The sequence below is a fragment of the Diadema setosum genome, chromosome 12, assembly GCF_964275005.1.
Source record: "Diadema setosum chromosome 12, eeDiaSeto1, whole genome shotgun sequence".
In the NCBI taxonomy this organism is placed as follows: domain Eukaryota; kingdom Metazoa; phylum Echinodermata; class Echinoidea; order Diadematoida; family Diadematidae; genus Diadema; species Diadema setosum.
In genome coordinates, this window is record NC_092696.1 from 10,249,629 (window position 1) to 10,275,974 (window position 26,346).

Below are 26,346 nucleotides of genomic sequence, written 5' to 3' on the forward strand. Positions count from 1 at the left end.
AACTCTCAGCTGTTAGGGCCCTGGTTCTAGTCCCCTTGCAACAGCGGTTCAGCCTTGGGGCAAAGTACTTTATTGTCATTGCCTAGTCCTTTGTAGGGGACATACCTGAAGATCCAACAGTCTCATGGTAACCTCTTCATATGAAATTAACTCCATGTTTTAGGTTATAGCCTGGGGGTGGTTATTAGGACCACTTTGTTTTACTCTCTCTCTATTTTTATTCTTTTTTTTTTGCCCACATGAAAGGTGATTTCCATTAAAGGAACTTTATAAATTCCTTTTAGAAATATACATTTCATAAAAGTGGCTTTAAATAATATCTTGTAAAAAGTTTAATAAAACCTGAATCCCCATGTCAACTAAAACCGTACCATCCCTTTAATCTCCGTGATTCTATCAGATACAAAAGAATGCAGTGAAGGCAAACTCAGTTCCCTAGGTCTGTCAGTATTAGTACTTTATCCTGGAAAACAAAATACCATCGCTTTAACCTTCGTGATTCTATCAGTTACAAAAGAATGCAATGAAGGCAAACTCAGTTCCTTAAGGCTGTCAGTATTAGTACTTTATCCTGGAAAACAAAATACCATCACTTTAACCTCCGTGATTCTATCAGTTACACAAGAATGCAATGAAGGCAAACTCAGTTCCCTAGGTCTGTCAGGATTAGTACTTCATCCAAGGAAGTCAAGCAGACTGTCTGGGTTGGACTTCTGCTGCTGGCCACTGGTTTGTGTCTTGCTTGCAGCAAAGGGGTCGAAGGCTGAGCCGGTCTGGAGATTCTGTGAGGCAGACTGGGGCTGGGTTTGGGGTGCTGGAGGCGGTTGCCATGATAACGATGAGGGCATCACTCCAGACTGCATCCCTCCCATGCCAGCAAAGCCTCCGCCCATCACTCCCTGTTGAGGCATCTGTTTTGGACCTGCAAATGAACTCTGGCCAGGCGACATGCCTCGGAATGACCCCTGGTTGGCACTCGATAGTGACCCTTGACCCTGGGACGACATCTGGTTTAAGCTCGGACGCGTTTTCTGCGACTGGGATGGTCCGAGAAGCGAGTCAAAGGCCGACATGTCAACGCTTCTATTTGTCTGTGATTGGCTGGATGGTGCAGTCGTCTGAAACATTCTCCCTTGTGATTGGCTGGTGTGACCAGAGCCTGGCATCATTACTGGTTGTGAGAGAAGTGACGCATTGGAGGTGGATGTTGGGCCAGACATGCCACTGCTGCCTAACCCCGGCGAAAATCCTGAAGAGTTCGTTACCGCAGACAAGAACGGATTGATTGCTGCGGAGCTAGTGAAGCCATTGCTCACTCCTCCACTCCATCCTCCTCCACCACCAATTCCACCACCACCACCAGGACCCAGGGGGCTGCCGATGCTGGTCTGCATCAAGGAAGTCGTCAAGTCCTTGGCCTGCGACCTGGCTGGTTCTTTTGCTGTCTCCGAGGGCTTGATCGGCTTCTGGCTCTTGAGCCTCTGCTGGAATTCCTGCTCCTTCTGCAGACGCTGCTTCTCCTCCAAGCTCAGCGACACGTTCGCAGGGCGCACTGCCTCCGCCTTCTTGGCACCACCTGTTGCACGAGGCGAGTCTTCTTGGGACTTTGAGGACACCTGACCGCTCGGACTCTTACTCTGTCCAGAGAAAGCGTCCAGTCCAAGGCTCTGGTACACCTGATCGGCCTGCAAAATTCATACCACAGCATCATGGTCATAACAGTTACATATGAAACAAAGTTTATCTCTTCCCTGTGAGGACCACACACATGCTGTAAATGTCAGGAAATAAGAAAATGGGGAGTTATCTCTGCAGTAATTGCTCTAATCTAAAGATTAAATCCAACATCTCATCTCAATACACATCCTCAGCAGTTGAGGATTGGTTGTAGAGTATCGAGCTCCTCAACCAGTCGGCCGTGAACCTCTCGCAGGAGGGCAAGGATGTTTAATATTTTCAGTCAAAAATAAAAAAAAAAAGATTCACATTTCACCTAACTATCAGCCTAAAAAAAAAAAATTGTAGGGGCCAGTGTGAGTTGAAAATTGTTCAGAAGCATGCATATCATTGCTGTGATATTTCTTCAGCTTTGCATCTATAGATTATTATCCGCTAAAAATCTAGGCATCTTTCATCCAGATGGAATTGGCACATCATAAGATCTTACTGCTATCATTATTGTCATCTTCATCATCACTATCGTTACTAAGTCCAGCAGGCTAGCAGCACACAAATTCTTTATCTTTATCAATACTCTGCTGACAACCCCAGAACGGAATGGGGAAAAAAATGTTTTCTGCAGAATATGCAGAATACAAATGTATGTTGCTTTCAAAATGCTTTCAGAATGCTTTTGTAAAATGCATATATTGTGGGGTTTCTTTGTAGAATGCATGTGGGTTTTTTTTTTGCATTTATATGTTTAGTACTCATATTCTTTGTTGACAATGAAAATGAAAAATGAAATAAATGAAAGGACTGAGTAATCTATGTTTATTTACATCGCTGAAAAATAAACTACCAAATCAAATTATTGTGACTTTCATTTTGAAAACAAGGGTAAGCGGTCCTGTTTGACACGTAGGATATTGTTTCAGTTAACGACCAGAAATGAAAGCAGAGTAGAAAACTGGAGTCTTCGACTTACCCCTGACCCTCCCGAGGTCTCACTTCCTCCAAAAGCCGAGGACACAGCCTCACTGTTCTGTAGCTTTTGTGCAAACTCTACGGATGTCCTGCAAGCGCACAGATAAAAAGAAGAAAGACTGTACACTATAACATACTATACACAAACATAATGTTTGTGTTTACAAGAATGTCTATACACCCAGGTAATCAACTGCAGAACATTGAGGAAGCCTAACCAAAGCAGTGGCATATATACCATAATGCCAGTTGCAATATCAACTATGGTGACAATTAGGGCAAATGTGGTAGATGGGCATCATAAAATTTCATTTTGTGAAGAACATAAACCACAAATTCTTTTTTCCACTTTTTACTTTCATATGCTAATGGCTCTGTCATTAACCCTGTTTCTGAAAGAGGTACACTGTAAGCTACATGCTCTTTCATTATTGTAGAAAAAAATGCAAAAATGTTGACTTCTCACTATATTTTTCTTTATATTGATGTCTATATATTATACTGTGACATCACATAATGTAGTATACTATACATACACAATCATGGCTGTATCAAAACTTATGAAAGGATTGTCTGATTTTCCTCAGACTTTGCTGATATGTTCTACATAATATTTCTGCAGTTACTAAAGCCTCATAACTGGGTTTCAGTGCCAATTAAAGGGGATGGCTAGTAACTGATCAGCGGGAATCAGTGGGAATGCTGGGGGATGATTGCTCCAATCCTTGAGGGATTCATTTAAGATTACATTATATATTGTTGTGTGAAAATTATTTGCGTCAGAATGGTCTCATATTCAAGTAATGTGCAGTTCTATGTTAATGGGTCGTTAACGATCGTCCCGTCACTGTACAGGCACGCTAACCTGGAAACATTGAACTGCACATTACTTGAATATGAGACCATTTTGAAGCAAATAATTTTCACACAACAATAGAAAGATAATGTACTCTTAAATGAATCCCACAAGGATTGGAACAATCATCCCCAGCATTACCACTGATTCCCAATGATCAGTTACTAGCCATCCCCTTTAAACAAAGATAAAAGAAGAAGAAAAGGAAGGACAAGGAGGAGGAGGAATAGGAAGAGGAGGAGAAGGAGGAGGAGAAAGAAAATGAAGGGTAGGAAGAGGAGGTGGAAGAGGGAAAGAGGAGGAGGAGGAGGAGGAAGAGGAGGGGGAGGAACTCACCGTTGCTCCTCCTGCATGGCATTGAGCTGCTCCAGCTTAATCCTCTGTTCTTTCTCTACCACACCGATGAGTTCGTGGATAACTGCCATGTATGCATTGAACTGAGGAAGCAGAAGAACAAGTAAGGAGGGAGAGCATTAACTCGGTCCATACTGAATTCTGAAATACCATAGACTTAATACGCAGGCCAATGGGTTCCTGTACAGAATGGGTTGATCCCCTTTAGGACAACCCGCTCGTACAGATGACGAACCCTTCGCACTCTCACAGGCGACGGGCTCGGCCCAGTTTTTTCGTCTGTCTTTCCAGCTTGTCTGATATAAATTTTACAGAGTCTCTTGTGGTAAAGTTTTCATGTCTAACACAAATGACAAACTCAAACAGAGCAGAGTGACTGCAGATTGCTACATATATGTCTAAACAGTCACCACTGCCACTGGAGGTCAACCAAGAAGGTCAAGAATATGAGACATGACTGTATCACAACGGCTCCTTACTCATCGTGCTGATGGCCACACACACAAGCTATGGTGTATATATGGCTCAGTCAATGCATACCAAATTTGAATTCATGGCAGTATTAAACTCAACTACCATCAGCACAAAAAGGTCATAACGCATGGACTGATAACCGACTGACCATGCATGCCGATTGATGCACATAGAAGTTGGGGAAAAGAAAAGACCCATATCCTTGGCATCTGATACTGGGGCACTGCTCACCTGACTGAGATTGAGGTTGTTGTCTATGCAGAGTGGAAAGAGGAAGGGAAGAACTTTGGTGGCGGCGATGTCTTTGGTGATGCCTAGCTTTTTGTGAGACAGGGAAACTTTGATGATACCTAATGCATGAAAGAAAAGAGAAATGATAAATGTATGATATAATAAGATACAGCGTATGAATGTATGCTATACAATTAGTACATCCTCTATCATGCACTATACTGGAATAAGCAACAAATATTACATTGTAAAATATTCCAAGTTTTGTTTCAGGAAGGTCTAAGTCATCCTAGATCTACAATTTTGTGCACACAGAGTACATTGATAACCTAAGGTGTTTACATTCAGTGAAAAGATTCTACGTACTTTGCTATAAATCACACCAAAATGGACTCGAAAGATGTGTCAAAACACTTCTCAGTTAATTCCCTATGACTGGTGAAGCAAAATTACCTTGTGAGAAGGTAAATTCCGGGGATTAATTTATGAACAGAAATCAAACCGCGGAGCTAGCAGGAGAACCTCCTGTCGGCTGGAATGAACGCGAACGTATTGGTGGATGCGCGTGCGGGCTCTCCTATTATTACTCATTATGCATCGTAGTCTCTTTCGAGACTTCCGAAATAAAATAAACTCTCCTGTTCTTACCCAAGAGAGACATCATCCAGCCAAAAAGAAGAAGAACAAGAAGAAAAAAAAAAAAAGGTGGTAGTGAACAAAAAGTGAAAAGAGAATGAAGACTCTAACAAGAGAGATGGTGCCCATGGTTTGGAGGGAGAGAGAAAGGAGCAGGAGGAAGACCCACCGAGCATTGCCATGAGGACAGCCGGTTCTCTGGACGGGATCTGGGTGAGGAGGGGCAGGACCTCGTCCAAGACGTACCACTTGTCCAAGTGCTCCAGCATCTTGCCAAGACTTACCAGGCAACCAACCCTGATCTACTCCAGGGGAAAAGAGAGAGAGAGATATATAGACAGAGAGAGATGCTAAGTAAGCACCAGGTCATAGTCAAAGGTGTCTTTACCCCAAATGTTTATTCTGTGAATACAATTAATCTGGAAATTAAAGGGACTGAACAGTTCTGGTTGATCTGAGGATTTAGCTTTTCACGTTTTGTGAGATATTCAGAAACCACTCTATGAGATGTCAAAGAGCATGCAATTCTAAGGGGAATCAAAAGTTTATTTGATGAAAATCGGTTTTGAAATGGCTGAGATATCCCAAAACAAGGTGAAACAAAGGGATCCTAATAAAAGGCATGGCCAGTCACCTTTTATTATTATCACTTTTTTGGATATCTCAGCCATTTCTAAAATAATTTTCATCAAATAAACACTGAATCCTTCTTAGAATTACGTGCTCTTTCATATTTCATAAGAGGTTTCTCATTATCTTACTTAGGTATGTTATAAACATGAATCCTCACCTCAACCAGCACTGTACAGTCCCTTTAAATATTAGATGAAAGGAGTGGTGTAGTTTGAGGAAAATGTGACAATACCTTCAAAGCTTTTGAATTATTATAATTTTGGTTGAATCCTCATGGCATCATCACTGAATAAGGTTACAACTTTAAATCATGGTGTCACATTAATAGCAGAATGATTCAAAGAAAACTGAAAGACTCCACAGTTGCAAAATTGTGGGTAAAAAAGAAAAAAATATCATTGGTCGTTGCTCATATTCTGGGGTGTAATAAAATTCATCAAATTCTATTCAAAATGTGATATCATATGTGACAACACATAATTTTGTAATGGTCTAGTCTTCCAAAGTTAGAGAGGTGACTGATGTTTGGAAACTTAACAAGATGCCAAGATACAATTTGTACAACCTCGTATCACTGTGTATATTATAATTCTGCAATGTACATTATCTCCAAAGTTGAAAATTTCTGAATCTGCTTTTTGAAACAGCTAAGCTTTTTAAATTGCAAAACCTATCACTTGTGAAACTATGGTACAAGTCCTATTAACAAAACGATTTTCTCCACAATTCATATGTGGAATATACAGGAAGTTTGCTTGCTATTGAGGTCTAGCCACTCCCAAATGTGTTGCATCCACAATTAGGGTACTTCACACTGGAGGGGGTGTGTCACTCACTGAGAGTAGAGACGTTTCCAAACATAGCTTTTTGATGCGGGGGACGATGGAGTGCTTGATGGAGTTGTACTCTATCATCCCAGCAAATGATGGTAGGATTGTCAGACACAGCTCCTATGGAATTGATGGGGAAAAATAGAGAGAGAATAAATTAATCCAAAGGTGATGGTCCACCATCATGAATATTTATCATCTTTGATTGTGACTCAATACGTATTCATGATCTCCATTCAGAAGCATAATATTATGGCAAGAGAAACTACTGATAAAAATTGAATATGAACATTCATCATCACTGCACCCTCATGAACATCCATAATGCAGCATAGGTCACCTGGCTTAAAACTGGTTTAGGTTATACACATTAACAGCCATGCTGGATGCCCTATTGGATATCAGTACTAAGCCCTTTTCAACATAATGGAGAATGCAAAAAAAGTAACAAAGACTGAATATTCATTGCAATTGACCCCTACTGATTATTGATGAAATTCTGATCTAATACAAAAGACAAGAGAAACTAATGATAAAAAATGCCACACAATTATTCCTCAGAATTGGTCCTTTTGGTCAGAATTGGTTGATACTCATTAATTCTCAACATAGAGTATTCAGTGGAAAACATCTATGATAAAATCTGGACAAATGGCACGAACAGACTGACAAATCTGGAGTGTGAGAGTGTCCAAAGCTGTATCAATCGAGTCCTCCTACCTGTACTTGGGTGGAGGAGGACTCCAGGGCTCGGTAGACCATGGGAAGGACGTGGTTCTTAATATCCTCTGCTGGTGTCTTGGTCAGGAGGAGCTGCATGCGCTGCATGAAGATTAGCAGGATCTGCAGAGGGTGGGGGCAAGATTGGAGTCATGACCTGTTCACATCGAAAGTTTCAACTGCATGTAGAGTCAAAGATATCATTCCAACTCTAGGTCCGTTCCTGTTTTCTATGAAGCATTTGGAAACTACAGAACGTATCAGAGCAACAAAAAAATAAGAAATCGCTTAGATTGTCACGTGAACAAATGGCAAGCTCTTATACCATAGGTTTTGATGTCAATGTCTTTTTTCCATAATGTACTTCTCATTATTATGCATGTATTTGTTACATGAAGCAACATGTGAATTCGGGAAATAAAATTTGAAAAAAAAAAACTTTCAGCAGCATGTATTGCATGAAGAATAACAGGACGGGGGGGGGGGGGGGGCGCAAGAATAGAGCTTTTAAAGACCTACTCACACAGAATATTTGCAAAAAATATCAGCAGGATCTATAGAGTGTAGGGCAAGAATAGGGCTTAACCCTAAAAAGACTGGGGGGGGGGGCCTAAAAGGCCCCCCCCCTCGACATTTCGCGCGATTACTCAGCAACACGCAATGCTCTCACCGCGATGCTCTATGACTTTTTTCTTTCGAGTTTCCCGCACATTTTGACACCAAATTTGTGATGCCCGAGGGTAGGGTTCTGAAGTTACATAACTTTTTGTACATGCACGTGAGACCGAAAATGGCTCAAAAATGTGATTTTGTGTACAAAGTCAATACAAATTGAGTTTTATCACATGGTTCATATAAATATGCTTATTTTTACTCTCAATGGCTAAAATCAATTTGTTTTAGTAGTGTTATGCTTCAAAAAGGGTCTGCCACAAACTTTGCTGAAAAAAAACAACAAAAACAAAAGGTCGAAAAAACAAAGAAATACATAAGAAATTCATAAAACAATAAAATAAATAAGAAATTAATTTTGATACCAAATTTTTTTTCAAGTACATTTGCTAAGAATGCTACAAAGAATATCTAGACCAAAAATGAGCACTTTTGGAGCTTTATTTACTGATTTAGATAAAAAAGTCTGATTTCTCGCATAAATTAGCATAATTAATCAAAATAAAATAAGAGAAGACTATTTTGGAAAATTCAAATATACGATCTTGTAGATTACATCGCACACTACCATTGTGCAAATTTCCGCGGCGATCGCGCGATCCACGGCCAAGATCTTAAGGGGGGCCCTTTAGGCCCCCCCCCCAGTCTTTCGAGCTACCAAAATAGCCCAGTCTTTTTAGGGTTAAGACCCATTAACCCGTTGAGGACGAGTCCCGAGTATACTCGGGCAGCTGTCTATGGGAAATGCGTGTTGTAGCAAAATCAAACCGTCCTCAACGGGTTAAAGGGATGGTACAGTATTGGTGGAGATGAGAATTTCACTTTTAACTTTTTGGGAGATACCAAGAAAACACTTATGATAAAGTACACAGCATGCCATTTTAAGAGGAATTCAAAGTTTATTTGATGAAAATCGGGTTTGGAATGACTGAAACATCCAAAAACAAAGTAAAAAAAAGTGATCATAATAAAGTGTGGGTCCCACACTTTATTAGCATCACCCATTTTTGGGATATCTCAGCCATTTCAAAACCAATTTTCATCAAATAAACGTTGAAATCCTCATAGAATTGCATGCTATTTCATATGTTTCTCATTATCTCACCAAAAAATGTTAGAAACCTGAAATTAGGTCTCAACCAAAACTATACGATCCCTTTAACACAGAATTTTTCAACTAAGCGCATTGCATTATTATCAGGAGGATCTACAAACAGTTTAGGAAAAAAATAACTTGAAATGCAGAAATATTTGCTGTACATTTTCTATGAGGAGGCACATGTTGCTGCCGTTGGAACTTATATGTTATTTATTGTCGGATTTAAACATTGATTGTGAGCGCCTTGAGCACCATTGAGTGGATATGTTGCACGTTATAAATGTCTGTATTACGTATTATCATTATTACTATTACATAAGTTTTGCGGTATTTGGCACCATTGTTGGCTGGGACAAATTCTTGAACCTGTGAAATATACATGTATCTTCACAATTTCCTACACACACTTTGATCAGGTTGAATCTGGGTCAGCTGATAAATACTTACAATATTAAAGTAATATGAGTGTGTGTATCCCATTCTGTGTGTGTGTGTGTGTGTGTGTGTTTATGTGTCCTTGTGTTAATTTGAGTGCATGAGTGTGTATGCTAGTAGCTTTTTGTGCAGGCTACACAATTTGAATGGATCATTTGTGTGTACACTGCAAGCAAATGTGTGTACTTGCACAATTTATGTACGGAGCCCATAACCCAGAGTAAGGCAAGATGCGCAGTAAAGTAGTAGAATGATTCTCATGCATGGAAATGCGATATCAAATACGATGATTTGTCTGTTTTTTGACTACAGTTGTACATGAAATTCCTGAAGAGAGACTATTGAGGTAGTGTATAATAGGAATTGTAAGGGATACATGCAGAGCTAGTGGTGGACAGTTCTTTCAGGATTTGAGGTGATCAAGGAACAAGGGCATTGCTATCAGTTGTACTGAATGGTAAACAAAACAAAACTGCACTATGCTAAGCTTATCAAATGATTACGTAACAGCCAAAATGTCAGCAGACATGCAAATTGCCCCCATCCCTCTCCCCCTCCCTCCCTCATTCATTCGCTGCCTCCTGGTAGGGAAAAGTGGTGAAAAAAAAAAAAAAAAGATGGGGTGGGGGTGTAGTGGGAAATACCTGTACTGGTTCTTGCATCTTGAAGACAGGTTTGAGGCCCGGCAGGACGAGGCGGACATACTCCTGGTCGGAGCACTGCTCGGCGATGTGTAGCACATTGGGAAGGACGAAGGGCACCATGTCTGGGTTGATGAACTCCTTACATAGGCAAGGGAGGATTCGCTGGGTGACAACCCTCTGGAACCAAGAAACAAGGAGTCAACCTAGTAAACATCATCCGTCATTATATGTGGCTTGAAAAGCAAGAGATACAGCATCTGACCTTAGCTTTCCAAGCCAGAAATTTTCATAATTGTTCCGCCAAATATTTCATTTTTGTACGGAGATTTAATTCTAGAGTTTGTAAGAAAGCTAGCTGTGATATTGAAGTCCCTGATAGCTGTGGTTGTCATGACCTTTGACCTTAATTCAAATAATCCATTGCAGAATTACAATCATCACTCATTGGAACGATCTCTTTGTGGCTTATCACTGTTCTATGTTCCTTTCACTTTATGGACAGCTTCTTGCATCAATGCTTAAAATGTACAGCTATGATGGTGAATGTCTCTTTGGCAAATTGCCTCTAGAATAACTATTTGGCGAAAGCCATAATACCAGTAATAATAATACAGTGGATGCCCGAAGTCATCTTGACAGGCAGTTTTCTTTGGTTATATTGAAATTCTGTTATAAGCGTGCACATAAACAACAAAAATACATAGAGTGGATAATGTTGCGGTCAGAATTGTGAGTGGAATTTCATTATAACCAAGTTTGTTATAAGGGAGTGCAGTGTAGTAACATCACTGTCATCATATTCATCATTGTCATTATCATCATCACCATTATAATCATCATCAAAATATTAGAAACAATAACAATGTCGATCATCTGACCTTTGGTAACTGGGAGATGACCTTTGGAAGACCTTTGAAGAACTGGGCCTTCTGCTGGTTATCCTGCTGGAAGAGGGAGTCAACGTACTGTAGCGTCATGGCTCCGACGTCGTCAAAGAAAGGGATCTGGAAGCGTGCACGACACAAACAAAACAATGCCGATGACAGGGAGAGACTCAGAGTTTGACCAAGTCAAAGTTTGGCCTTATCAAGTCTCACAAAAAGATATGATACATTATTATCTTTACAAGACTTTTTAGTGGCACATAAAAAAACACATATTTTTGTCCACTTGATTGTCACTGCAATACAAGAGCGTCTTGAACTAAATGAATAGGTCAATGCATTCACTGCCACAGGCTACCGTTGTCAGTTGCCGAGAAATAATACACCATATTCTAGTCTGTTGCGTGAGCGCTTGCTGAGTGCATGAACGCTTGCTACTGCACTAAGTGCGCAAGCTCTTGCTACATATAATTCCCAAACGCGCAAACATCTTGCTACATAATGTACACAAGGGCGAACTGCTCCTTTTTCAGTGTAGCATCAACATCAAAGTCTAGAAGTATGGTACTTTTTTACAGTTTATGCCTTCTCGAGATAGTGATTACAGATGACAATGATTATAGTGGATGGCTTCAATTCATGAGGTACTAGGGAATATTGCATTCAGTAGGGCCAATATTACACTCATCTTTGACTCAGGCAATATTGTTTCAATACTTGATGATGAAGTCATAAATTACTGATGCTCTTGTCAGACTTCTACATCAGTTTTCATGTCAGTCCATAACACTGTACAACAAGACATTTTTGCATGCACAAAACGTTAATACCCTAATTTGGCCAGAAGGTAAGATTTCTGAAAGTAGAATGCATGCAGAATTACTTGTTAAACAATATATTGTGCTTAATTTTCATGCTGCAAAAAGGGTCATCGGCTACAATTTGTTTGTTTGTTTGTTCATTTTCCATCTGAGAAGATGGCTGGATAGCCCATATTCACCTAAGTATGTTAAGTTGGTCTTCCATGGGGTCCAGTTGGATGTGAGATGGGACCACTTCAGTGGGTTATTAAAACACACTGTTCTTTGCAATGAATGAATGAAGCGGGATCTTTTACGTGCATGAGTTGTTACTCTCTCATACAAGGGACCTCCATTTTATGTCCTATCCGAGGGACAGAGTGTTTTGCCTCTTGCTAGAGGGGATGGTATGCTTACACACAACATTGCTCAGTCCAGACTCAGGTTTGAACCCAGGCCGCGTGATCGTGAGGCAGACACACTACCGACTGAGCCAACTCACCGCCCTTTGTGAAAGCTTTATGCAGCAAATGTTTCTGGTTTTATGGTAGAGACTGTAATCCTTAGGCAGCAGGCCTAACACAGTGCACAAGACCAAAACAGCCGACAAGCTGGTAAGAAGTGAAAGTGGTCCTGTGGTGTATACTTGAGTGATCTGCACCTCATGATACTCGTAGTTAATGTTTATGCATGTTTAAATCACACAATGTCACTGAAATTCTACGAAATCCCACTCACATCTCACATAAAGGAAAAATGCTGAAGATTCCAATGCTGAATGGAACTACAAGCTCAATGATCGATACCAGAAATTTGCAGCCATCGTTGTCAAGTGAGAATGATGCAGATTAGATGTGCGCTAAGGAAGGGGCCTGCACCTCACCACCCGGCGCTCCCATAGATAAAGCACATAAAAGATGTGTGGGGGTGACCGTGATGATACTGATAACATGTATTCCTCATATAGATTTACAATTTTAAAGAAAAGCTGTTCGGTCTTCACTTCAGTTTGCTTGGTTATGGTAACCCTGCAGCAAAGTTTCAAGCGTACTGAACACAGTCAGGGGCGTAAATTTTTGCTCAGTGTGCTTGTAGTAAATTTTACACAGGGTGACAATATTAGGGCCCCTGACGAGGTGTGGATACCTCACTACACACTGTACCTTGGAGAGCTGGTCTACATCTGGTCTGATGGTGGGTGTGGCACTCAGCAACATCTTCACATACTCCTTCTGCCCATCTGGAAGGCTTTTCAACTGGGAAATATTCAGGCTGCGCAGCTGTGATGAGAAAGAATGTGAAACATGCTGATTAGGTCACTGGTCAAACAGCATGGAGAAATCAGACAATTAACCGAAATAAGACAATGACATTTCAGGACTTTAATCTTTTAAGTCTTGCACAACTTTTGAGACCAAATTTGCGAAGCCCGAAGTTATGCAATATAAGTGCACATCACACCCAAAATTGCTCAAAAGTGTGATTTCATGTACAAATCCAATGCAAATTCTGTTTCTATAGTCAAAATACACAAATGTATCATTATTTTTACTTTTACTGATTAAAATCAATTAATTTCATGCTGTTTATGATCAGAATAGTGTTGCTGATGATTTCAATCGAAAAAACAACAATGGATGACGCACGTGCCAGGAAAAAGACAAAAAACAAACACATACAACGATGCCCAGAGAAACAACACTATTGTTCCAAACATCATAAATTGCAGTTATAAGGATGTTATTCAATTTAGGGTCCTTCATCTACCTCAGCAATTAAGAGCAATACTTCAACATATCACTCACGGCAGATAATTGAGCTAGATCTACAAGTATGCTCTCAAAGTCTACCTGCTCTGTGTTTCCACGAAAGGTTGGTAAATTCTCGTTGCAGTCATAGAGGGTGCTGCCGTTGTTCTTCACGGCGTACATGAGCATGCCCAGGCTGAACATGTCGCTGGCCGTGTCGCAGCTCTGCGTCAAGAGATACTCCGGGGCGAGATAGTTCAGGTTTGGCTGCACGACTGCTGAAGCGTCGCTCGAGAGTTCTCTGACGGAAAACATCGCCTGTAAAAATCGAGAGCACATTCACATTCAAGACGTGTGCACAGAGTGTATGATCTCCAATGCTGTCTCTACACACACAAAGACAAAGCTATCCTGGCAGTCTGTACCAGTCCTGTCTTTAACTAAAATCTACTTCAGGTTTTCCAGGAGTAATTGCAAGCTGAAGACCATTGCGTCCACCTGTCTAACACAGCCAGCTTGCTGAGTAATTACAAGCAGAAGGTCACAGTAGGACTACACTCCTTGTGACTATTGTGCATTTGGTAATGAACGATTTTGAAGTACTTAAATGACACTCAGTTAACTCTGTTATAGTTGAGGTATATGAATCTAGACCCGGCATTCCAGATGGAGATAAAAACATCCAAAGAGAAGTTTTCTGATAATGATGATGTTAACAATCACAATGGCTCATTATGAACTGTGAAATATTCATTACAAACACGGAAAGACACATTCTTGTTGTTGGCAGCTTACTGGTTGATCAGGGGGAGTTGAGGAAGGGATCACAAAGTCGAATCCTGCCAGCTTCCAGGCCCCGTTGCTGTTGAGGATGACGCTCCGAGGGTCGATGTTGCCATGTATCATGTGGACATCATTGTGGAGGAACTTGAGGGCATCAATAAGCTAACACAGAAAAAAACAAAAACAATAACAATAACAAAACTAGAAAAGCCTTCTGAGAGTGCAGACCTCTGTCAAGCAGCTACTTTACTTCATCAAACCATTCCCTAACAACAATCCACCCCCCACCCCCCCCACCCCCCCCCCCCCCCCCCCCCCCCCCCCCCCGGAAAACACACGCACACAAATAAAATATAATATATGTAGTGTAACATAATCCACAATATGTCACAAACTCATTTTCATAAACATATTGTTCCCAATTCATATATTTCCGTTGAGGTAGGGCAATTTGTCAATCAGGTACATTAAAAACATTGTTATAGAAAGTCATGATTCATCCACTGAATGACCTTTCTAATCAAATCTTTCTTTGGCACAAAGTAAAATAAGAGGACTCTGTAAATACGTTTGGCAATTTCTTTTTTTGATTTCGCAGAAAGTACACAATCATAGGTCTGCCTGACTAAAAACAAATTCAACAAAGCTAAACTTCTGAAATTCTACAAAATCATTTTCCTGGCTAACATAATTATGCATTCCTGCAACATACTTCTTTCTATTGTAAGAGAACAAAACATGCACACATAGTGCAAGGAAATATCATCAGTTTTCCCCACCTGCAGAAACCCATACTTTATCTCCACATCAAAGAGCTTGTGGCCACTGACGTCAGCCGGAGGAGGAGATGGCATGTTGTCATGGCAACCAAGGATGTTGGCGAGACTGGCAAATACTGGTTCGGTGGCAAAGGCGAGACTCTCTCTGGAGAAGGAGGCCCACGTGGAAAGAAAGGGGAGGAGAGAAAAAGGAGGCAGGGTGGGAGGAGGGGAAAAAGCAGTGTTAGTTGTGGTGTAATCACGACTGTGTAGTCCCTGGGCTATCGCCCTTCAAATGCATTCAAGCAGATAGTAGAGACTAAAGTCATCTATCCAAGGACGATTCTTGTATTCCATGCATTAACCCATTGAGGATGGGTTGATTTTGCTACAACACATATTTCCCATAGATGCTTGCCCGAGTAAACTCGGGACAGGTCCTCAACGTATTAATCATTACACCAGATAAAGTCGCCAGGATACAGCTCGATGAATGATGTCAGCTTCTGAGCCTGCTTCAATATGCAGTGTGAGGATATCTTACCATGCTGGAAATTTTAGTCTCAAAACCTCCACAGCAAATCAGCAGCTGCATATTAAACAGCTTCAAGCACATATTCAGTTCAATTAAATTACATCTTCACATTTTTTAAGAAGAATATAAATGTAAAGATAAAAATTGAACATATTTGAATTGTATATAAAAGGCAAAAATAATGAAATGATCAAGTCCATGATTAATGCAACAAACACACACACACACACACACACACCCTTTTCCTGGAATAAAAAAAAAAACAAATTGAGGAGCAAATTCAAAAGACTATGCTTGTAATATGCGGGTCTCTAGAAAGAAAGAAAAAAAGAGAGACTGCTTAATTGGGACAAATGCCTCAATTGTAAAGATGAAGTAATAATTTTAACACATTGTATATACATGTACACATATCCCTCAAGTTATATCAGACAGCTAGGGAAGAATATGACCACCCAAAAATCACTATCATTTCAGTACGTACATCTAATGTAATCGAGATCACTTGGTTCACTTCCTTACAACAAAAATGGACTGGGCTATTATAGTCACCATTGGTGAAGATTTACATATAATTGAAAAAAAAAAAATATCCATACAGTACAATATCTTAACCCGTTTAAGATTTGCCCCTAGTATAATTGGGCAGGCGTCTATGAAAAATTTGTGATAAAGGAAAATCAACTTGTTTTCATTGGGTTAAAGGAACTCCTTGCTGAGAATTGTACCAAAGTATGAAAGTTAAACGGTGAGTCCTATATCTTAAATTTCAATTGTTCTTCTAATTTGAAGTATAGACTCACAGAATGTCACTGATTAACAATGGCAACAGGAAGCACGATGACTGGGGGATTCCCCCAACGACATCATACACAAATATTACCTTGTCTCCTCCAGAGGATGCTGGACGGTCAGCACACACGGGTGGCGCAGTCTGGTCAGCTGGGTGCAACCCTTCCGAAGGGTCTCCAGGATGGCCTCTCGGTCTCTCCTTGGGAACCTCTCTAGCTGTTTCTTCTCAAACAAGAACACCCCAGCCTCCTGGATTGACCCAAAACAGAGAATGTGACAGTGGCATTTCTGGACTGACACTGTCAAATTTTTCCATTTGCAAGCCTGGTACAAATTCTGATCACTAACTGCGTTCAGGGTAATCTGTGGCACACACCTCATTATATTTTATAGAAAGTTAACATTTTCATAACAACTTTTTTTTTATCCAACATTACCTTTATATTATTTCTACAATGTAACACATGCTAGCTGGGAGAGAAACTTTTGACTGATTGATCTATTTCATTTCATCCTTCTTAGTCACTGAAATCAAGCATGTCCTCTTTCTTCTTATAATTTGTCAAACCTATTTTATTTGACTCCATGAGAGATTTCCCACAAGCATCCTGGGTGCCCGCTTTCAACATGCCTTCTGACCTCAAACTCATATCATCATCTCCAGCTTGTTGAAATATAACATTCCTCATTCCTGACTAGTATATTTGTTTGTTTGTTTTGTTTTGTTTATTCCTAACAAACCTGTTTTGTAGAACGTTTAACTCCATGATAGATCTTCCACAAGCATCCAGGGCCCCCGCTTCCAACATGCTTTGTGATCTCGTACTCCCTGGTCACTGGGTTTCCAATGAAACCACCGACGGTGCTCTTCAGCTTGTTTAGCATCTCCATCTCGACATTTGAAACTTCAACACCTGCTCTCTTGTTGAGAGGTGGCTTCGTCTACAAGAGAAAAGCTTACTCTGTATAATGTACGAACAAAAGTCAAAGGAAAGAAGTGATAACAATGCAGGGCGTCAATGGAAAGAAACTCCACATGGAAATTGGCCCTCAAGTCATGGGTTTTGTTGTGATTTTTGTTTTGGTCATGCCTTTCCCCCATCTTTTTTTTTTTTATATTGAAGTGATTATCCCTTTAAAAAGTTATTTGAACAGCAACTTTCACCAGTAACAGAAATGTGTCCAAAGATTTGGATTTACCGTAGTGCCACAGATAGACTCCACCCTTAGCAATGAGGAAGTGATCTTATTGGTCAGTGCGTGCCATCCTGGTTACTGATTGGTCGTGCATAGACCACTGGTGCAAAGCTTGAATGAACATTGCGGAGGTTGCTAGGAGCATGTCTTCTATTGTCAAGAGGTGAAAACTGTCTTGCCATCCCATAATCATGACAGCATCGGGCTTCTCGAAACACTTATTTCTTAAACCGATCGACATGCACTAATAAAATATATCTCTGCAACACCGAGTACTTTTATGAGTTGTTTTGTAGATCTAGTGCCTATATGATTATGAAATTAAAGCAATTCATAACCAAGGGGAAAAAAGAAGAGAAAGCATGCTGCATGGTACATGTACTACATAATACAAAGGAATAGAACTACAGTAGATCTAGATAGTACTAGTAGTAGAACTCCTATAAATAAGATGTGTTGAAAGACTTGATAACTAAAAGGGTTCAGAATCCACACAGAAAATAACTAAATTTCAAAATGCAACCTTTATTCAGGGCTCCAATTCTAAAAGTAAAACCACAGCTTATGCCTAGCCATTTGTGAGACAGTGCTATGCACCTGTGTCATTTCCTTCCGTACATCAGCCATCATACACGGGCAGCATACAAACTATATATGATAGCATAGAGTGATAACAAAGTACAGTACCGCGGTACATAGCACTACTGCATATAGGACTAAAGTCCTGTCGCTGTCTAGCAAGCCCTTACACCTGACTAACTAAGACCTACTAGGCTAGGCCCTAGCTAGTTCTATGATTCAGTATGAATAGAATCTAGATCTAGATATTGTAACAAACTTTGCCTTTGGACTTAGAGGGCAGCAGATAGTTAGAAAATCCCCTGTACTGGGTAGAACCAATGGAGGATAGACATACGCATGTATAAACAAATGCTAGTGTGTCCAGTGTGGCTACAATGTAGCACCCCTTGCCACTTGGCCTGGGCTTTAAAAGGTCATGTGTGTGCAGTGAAAGTTCAGTTGAGACCAGCTGAGACACGAGAAGTAGTACAGTGAAGTTGGGGGGTTCAGCATGGCAGCGGTGTGCAGCCAGCTGTTGACTTGCTGTGCCTGCTGGGAATGGGGCATACAATCCACTGCTAGAGAGGCGGTAGCGTATTAAGGTGCTAGGCTGGACCGTCATGAATACGCATTCGTACTTACGTCCAGTCATGGACGTGTATTGCACTTTGATGTCTTAAAAGACTTCAATTTACTGACAAAATAAGCCTCAATCCCACTTTATAAAAACACAAAAATCATGGTGGAAATGATATCAAGACTCTGATCAGGTTTCGAACCCTTTTCGAACCCGCACAGCCCTTCATGTCGAGTCTGTGACTCTGCGCCCAACCCACTGAGCTATGCGAGATTCGCTGCACTGCCATGCTTGGTTTGTTTTGGATTCTTATGTTTTGTGCATGGTGCCTTTGTGTATCCCGCACAGAACTAATGCAGTGTTTTGGTGCGAGTGTTATATGCAATGCATGCAATCAACAAATTTGTGACGTCATCATGTAATGTTTATTCATGACCGTCCAGCCCAGCGCTGCCTAGATAGAAGGCCTAGAGAGGCAGGCTAGACAGGCAGCCTCCAGCTACAAATACAAGTATGGTTGGGGCACCACCTATCGGCAGGGCACCTTCCCATCGGCACCCTGCGTATCATGGCTGTTTGCGTATAGAACAAAAAAGTACGGGCGGGATTAAGTGTCATTAGCTATAATTTAAGAACGATAAAAACGAAGAAACGAAAATCAAACTCAAACAAACCAAGCTAAAAATTACACATCCGCTCAGTAACGATGCATGGCTGTGAAATTCACGTGTATTACCTATGGCCTGTGAAATTCACGTGTATTACCTATGCTGTGAAATTCACGTGTATACCTATGGAGGGGAGGGGGTGCCGATCGCAAGGTTCCCTTTTTAGCTGCGCGAAGAAAACGGAACGCACACACTAAAATTGCGCTATTTTAAAACGGAGATTCATAATCAACAAGACGGTCACGACATTCAAAACTGCAGTATTTATGTCATATTTGAGGTAAGAATTAGGCGGATTTATATTATATTTTTAGAATAAACAAGCTACAGATCCTTAGGGTGACGATACGTGGTACCCCCAACCCTACAAGTGATTGCTCTTCTTGTACAAGTTACCGCTTGGATTGCTTCCACCGAATAAAGACATTTGAAATGGTATGTACTACTAGTTGCTTCTGATGCAGATTATTATCGTGAAGCATTCTCGTATTATGATGATGTGACATATGCCATGCAAGATTGCATGTGAATGAAGAGTGCTGGTCAGCGATAAACCTGAGATGAGGTGAAGTGCGTGTGTGCAAGGGATTATGAGTGCTGAGTTAGAGCCTAGTATTACTCCAGCAACAAGTAGCACAGCATAAATATCAAGTAACGTTAGAGTGTCTAACATTAGGCCTATGTGATTCTATATTTGTTCTAACTTGTTAGGTTCTACCCCAAATCGCTACAATATCCGACGGCGATATGCCTTCTATTGTCTGTAGAGTCTAACTCAGTTCGGGAAACCCACTCACAAGGGGGGCCCCTCCTTATAAGTATTACCCGTCCCCCTTATAAGTAACCCCGTCCCCCTTATAAGTAACCCCCAGGGCACCCCTTATAAGGAGTCTCCACGCTTTTTTGCAATGCAACGCGAAAATGAAAGGACTGCGGCAATTCGTTTGATTATGTCCATAAAGCTTCACAAGTTTCCTAGTTACTCACGAAATTTGAGCAAAATCGGTTCGAGGCATCATATCTAAAATCATGGATTTAAATGCGATGTCAAGCGACCCATGCGAATGCTGAAATGCGAGCGATTACTGGCGTGAGTGTCGCCAGGCGCGGCGGCGCGGCAATGCTTGAGTGCAGACGTGGCGACTGAGTACGGTACTCAGTCGCCACGTCTGCACTCAAGCATTGCCGCGCCGCCGCACCGCCGCGCCTGGCGACACTCACGCCAGTAATCGCTCGCATTTCAGCATTCGCATGGGTCGTTTGACATCGCATTTAAATCCATGATTTTAGATATGATGCCTCGAACCGATTTTGCTCAAATTTCGTGAGTAACTAGGAAACTTGTGAAGCTTTACGGACATAATCAAGCGAATTGCCGCAGTCCTTTCATTTTCGCGTTGCATTGCAAAAAAGCGTGGAGACTCCTTATAAGGGGTGCCCCGGGGGTTACTTATAAGGGGGACGGGGTTACTTATAAGGGGGACGGGTTACTTATAAGGAGGGGCCCCTCTTGTGAGTGGGTTTCCCGAACTGAACTGTTAGTCTAGCTTAGGCCTACTATATTATGTAATTTTGAGAAAATTGTTCCCCCCCCCCCAACTTCCGGATCCTTTTGTTGTAGCGGGTTACATTTAGATCTAAACTCTAACGTTAGATCTAATTACTAGATCTAAACTATCTAACAGTGACGTCATAGATATCAAAAGTGAAGTTGAGATTTCGATTTCGTTACTACTTGCATACACAACATAATCATGAGCATGTGGGACTACAAAATTCGACATTGTCCTTCTTCCAATATGACAAGTTGAATCCTTACTTACAAAATTCCTTGAAAACATTAGAAACCACTAAACCACTAAGGAGGAACTATCAGGTACTGCCATAATCATTTTAATCTAGACAGGGGTAAGGAAAATACTCACCTAAATCACTTTTCAGTAGATCTACCCACTGCCCTTTGCCCTTAGCCTTGTTGGAGTCTGCGCCAGCTGCTGACTCGGCCGAGTACTTTTTCGAGGATCCGGGCTAACTCGGCCCACGGGACAACTCGTCCCACCCGTCGAGGGTGGGCCGAGTTGTCCCACCCGTTGGTATCGATAGTGATTGTGAGCGCTTGTCTGTGTTTGAGGTTATTTTGTCTTTGTGACGTCTGTTTTAACCGTAACTTTTATGGAATTGTGCTCAGTGGTTTCTGTAAAGAATATTTGCCAACTTTTGGGGGATACAACGACGTAAACATGAAATTTCAGACGTTTTTATCGCGGTTCGCGATCCCCATAGGTTCACGTTCATTTCGCGCGGTGGGCTAACTCGGCCCAGCTAAGTTTTAGCTGTTGTTTTGTCAGTAAATCTCCGTAAAAATATCAATTTTATCATGTATGAAGGTGTATTCAGGGTTCCTTCAACTATTTCATCTTCGAGGGAATTTAATTTTGCACATGTTTGGTGAAATGTTGGATATTTGTTCGCATGATTTCATCTTTGCCGTATCCGCACCGCACCGGTCTCGCCACCAGCAGCTCGCTCACGCATCACTGTGGCAGAGCTGAGCAGCGCCATGCCCATGCCCACTCTCGGCGGTGGCGGCGCGGGGCACCCGCGCGAACTGCACAGAGGGAGCAGCCAGCCACTCCGTAAACGTCGCTACGGATACGGGCGGTGGTTGAAATTGGAGGAAAAGGCGTCATTTGCTGCACTTCCCAATTTTCTCGCGTGAGTACTACTATGCAGTAGTCAGTTGGCATTTTCCTATCCATTGTCTTGAACTTTGAGCTGAGAGCTAGAGAGGGAGCAACTTGTTCCAACTCAACTGTGTTTTGCTGCAACGTCGCGTGAATTGGGCTGAGCTGGTGTGCTACCGCCAGCCAATGCCAAGGTGAAAGGGCAAGGGTTTCTGCTAAAGGCTGGGCATATAGGGGATTGCTTGACTCTTTTTTTTTTCTGATTTTTTTTTTTTTTTTTGGTCTTTTATTTTTTTCTGATATTTTTTTTTCCAGGATGACTCAATAATATGTATTCCAACCTCATGCAGTTTGCAGTTGTCATTTTGCTGTTTTTCTGTCTATCCCCCAGCATCAGTGTTATTATTATTATCAATGATTGATACTGAATAAAAAAAAAAACACACACACACACACACACACAACACACACATAAAATAACGATTTGGATGCATGCTGTATTGTTGGCAATTATCATGTGACTCGGAAGACACTATTCGCTATGTTGGGACACTGCTCCTTAATTTACGAATATGTAACATTTGTGAAATAATACGAGTTTTAATATGTGAAAATGTCACTTTTTTGTGTCTGAAATGATTTACTAGTACTATGGTGAAGTCTGTTTTCAAAGTGATATTTATTCAATGTACTTTAAAAACAGAAATACTGTTGTTACTGCCAATGATTGACAGATTGCCCTACACGTACATCGATATAAATGTTTATGTAAATATGATGATTTATAGAGATAATTATTACATCGATGTAGGGCAATCTGTCAATCACTTGCATTAAAAAACATCTCGACGGAAGAATTTCATGAATTTGAAGAAATACTGTTATACCAGTACTGAAATGAATGGAATATATAACCTTGTAACGAAAGCAGCAGATAAAGCAATAGTAAATTACATTGTGATCGAAGTACATCTATGTAGCAACCTAACTTATCACTTTATCATTGAATTGTAGACTGCACCTTGCTACTAACAATGAATACTATTGGCCCTGAAATTAATTTTACATTAGTACATGTATGTTCTTTTTTTCTTTTACGCCCAAGTACCAGGTATTACTTCTCTGGCAGGATAGACCAGTAAACTCTGTGGTATTGAATTGCATGCAGACTTGTGCAGGATGGATACTGCAAGTAGTAGTAGGGCCTGGTAGGGGAAAATATGACCAGGTAAGCTCTGAGATTGTAATGTAGTACTAGTTTTGGAACTACATTGCATTAAAGATCAAAAGTGGGATTTTTTTTTTTTTTGTAACACCTATAACTTTTGACAAAGCTTAACATTTGCTAATATTTCACATTTTTTCTTACCTGCGCCTAAAATTGTATTATGATGGCCTGCTATTATGTAGGCCCACGGTAAGACAGCAAACTTGAATTTGTTGAGCTTCTTGGCTATTTCATTCTTTTCAATCTCAGATCATTATATTTTGTTCAGTTTGTAATTGTATAGGTTCATAGGTTGACACACATTCTCATTGACCTGTATGCTGTTTCTTTTTATCGCCCTCATTCCTTTCCCATTCATGTGTTCATCCCTTTCACACCACACCTACTCTTTTGTTTAACATTCCATATTAAGTTCGGTAGTCCGAACTTAACTTCCCTTTTACAGTCGGCCACTACATTGGGATGTTCGACAGTGACATAGAAAAAGAAGAAATAAGTTCTCACCTCAGCTTGTTGACACCTTCGTCCAGTTTATTTTCATTTGTAGTCATAGTGAGTTGGGTTTTTACATTGTAGTTGGTCTCTTCCATTCCTGTTACTCTCAATTTCAATTTCAATTTACATGTATTTTCATATTTCTCATGAAAATAGTACAGACAAAATAAAAATGTACAGTAGTCTGTCTCAGCATGAAGTCAAAGGTGAGTTTAGAATTGGGCTGTGGTACTAGAAATATGATGGGGCCTATACATACCAGCAAGTTTGTTCAGCTGCAACTTATACATGGAGAATAAGCTCATCAGGAGTCACATTCCAGCAGGGCTCCTACTGAGAACCAGACTGTGTGACCATGGTAACCGGCAAGCTGCCATGTACAAGAATTCTGAAATCAGGTACAATAATGAAGGACTTGTGGAATGTAACAGGCAGGCTGATCAATACCTGCATTCCTGGTTAGGATCCCTCCGGAGTAGAAGAATAGACAAGGAAAAAAAGCAACAAGTTTACTACCAGGAATACCTGGTATGCACTTGCGTGCCGTAGCTGCTAATAATCTGTTGCTTTAAGGCTGCGTTCACATAGAAGTATACTATTCGGGTATTCGGGCTCGGTTTTTCGAGGGCACGCGAATAGCTTGAATCGAACGATAGGATTTCCTCACACCGGTTCACATAGGAGGGCACTATTCGAAAGTACCGAATAGCTGTGAAAAGTATAGCAAAGTGGGAATCGAGCTTGTTCGATTTTCTTGCAGCGTATACCGTCTCTCGTTTATGAAATAATGACACTTTTGGTCTGGATTTGCCCTTTAGCAAAAATAAGCATGTAGACTGACATTCTGATGCAGTTTAGAAATTGTTAATAAGATTTGCTGGGATGTAGGAGGAAGAATTCCTCACTGCATGGGATGGTGAGTTGACGGTGCGGGTGATGGTGTACTCGGTGCCCGAATAGCGAATAGCGAATACTTCTATGTGAACGCAGCCTTAGGCTGCGTTCACATAGAAGTATTCGGTATACGGTATTCGCTATTCGCCGTCAAGTCGACCCAGTACACCATCACCTGCACCATCCGGATTTCTTCCTCATACACAACCATCCCAGCAATCTTATTAAAAATTTCTAAACTGCATCAGAATGTCAGTCTACATGCTTATTTTTGCTAAAGGGCAAATTGAGACCAAAATCGTCATCATTTCATAAACGAGAAATGGTATACGCTGTTCGAAAATCGAACAAGCACGATTCCCACTATACTATTCTATGCTATTCGGCATTTTCGAATAGTGCCCTCGTATGTGAACCGGTGTTGGGAAATCCTGTCGTTCGATTCAAGCTATATTTGTGTGCCCTCGAAAACGAGCACCGTATACCCGAATAGTATACTCTTATGTGAACGCAGCCTAAGACTGTAAGAGTATGTTTGAAAGAAGGTGGTGCGGTGCAGCATATTGGGAAGTTCATTCCAATAACTAGGCCCATGGTGAACATAATACACAATGGATTTTTTGTTTTGTTTTGTTTTATTGTTTTTTGCGTAAATTGTTTCGGGTACATGGAAGGTGATATGCATCCTTCTGACATGTTGGATATTGGTCGTAATAGTTAATTTAGATATGTTAAGTTTATGTAAATTATGTTTATGACTTGAAGCATGCAGGACTAATGTTTACATAGCTATCCATGTGCAAATTCATAGAGCAAAAATCAACAAAACACTGATGTGTACCCGGTACCTCCAACTTCATAATAAATGGGATCTGGCTTCTACACTGTGTAGCTATGGAGTAAGTTCCTGTTGGTTTGTGGGGCTGTCTCTGGTGTGCTTTGGTTATCCTTTCAGTCCCTTATATGTTTTGCAAAGTCTCCATGGCCATGCCTCAATCTTGTAAGCTGCTCTTTTTTTTAATCTTTACTGTAATTCTTATTTTGACTATTTTTAATAATTTTGATTTATGGTTATTTGTCTTATACTGTATTGCAATCAGTGGAAAACCAATAAATACAAAAAAGATCAACAAAACACCTAACAATAATGTCAGAGCATTAATGTGACCAGAAACTAATTTTTTGTGTAGCTTTGGTTTGTTGTTGTTGTTTTGTGTAGCTTTCCATATTTGTAGTTTACTTTTCAGACATACCCCTAATGAATTATCCACATTTAGTTTTCCACACAACCTAATTCTCTCCACTCACCTCCACACCTACGTCCTCAAACTCTTTTGATCTGTTTCCATTCATGTTCAACTTCACCTTGTGATCACCTGTAGGCCCTACCTTTATTTTCCATCGGTTCCTTCGGTCCTCGGGTGAAACTACTTTCCTCCTTTCGTTTTTGGTTGATTTGTCTATCTTATGATTTTAATATGTAAATTAACTACCCTGGAAAAAGTAAGTGGG

The 26,346-nt window shown here is 40.7% G+C and overlaps 1 protein-coding gene across 1 annotated transcript; it reads right to left on the bottom strand.

Moving 5' to 3' along the window:
• Positions 1 to 579: 579 nt before the first annotated feature.
• LOC140235674 (SCY1-like protein 2) lies at positions 580 to 16,750 on the bottom strand. The gene is made up of 14 exons (XM_072315694.1): positions 16,622 to 16,750; positions 15,225 to 15,369; positions 14,458 to 14,607; positions 13,765 to 13,980; positions 13,078 to 13,194; positions 11,109 to 11,234; positions 10,231 to 10,407; positions 7,381 to 7,503; positions 6,667 to 6,780; positions 5,367 to 5,499; positions 4,562 to 4,680; positions 3,839 to 3,939; positions 2,648 to 2,735; positions 580 to 1,685 (listed from the first exon to the last, which is right to left on the bottom strand). The coding sequence occupies exons 2-14, from the start codon at positions 15,297 to 15,299 to the stop codon at positions 675 to 677; spliced, it is 2,550 nt and encodes an 849-aa protein (XP_072171795.1). The 5' UTR covers positions 15,300 to 15,369; positions 16,622 to 16,750; the 3' UTR covers positions 580 to 674.
• Between the last annotated feature and the right edge of the window lie 9,596 nt (positions 16,751 to 26,346).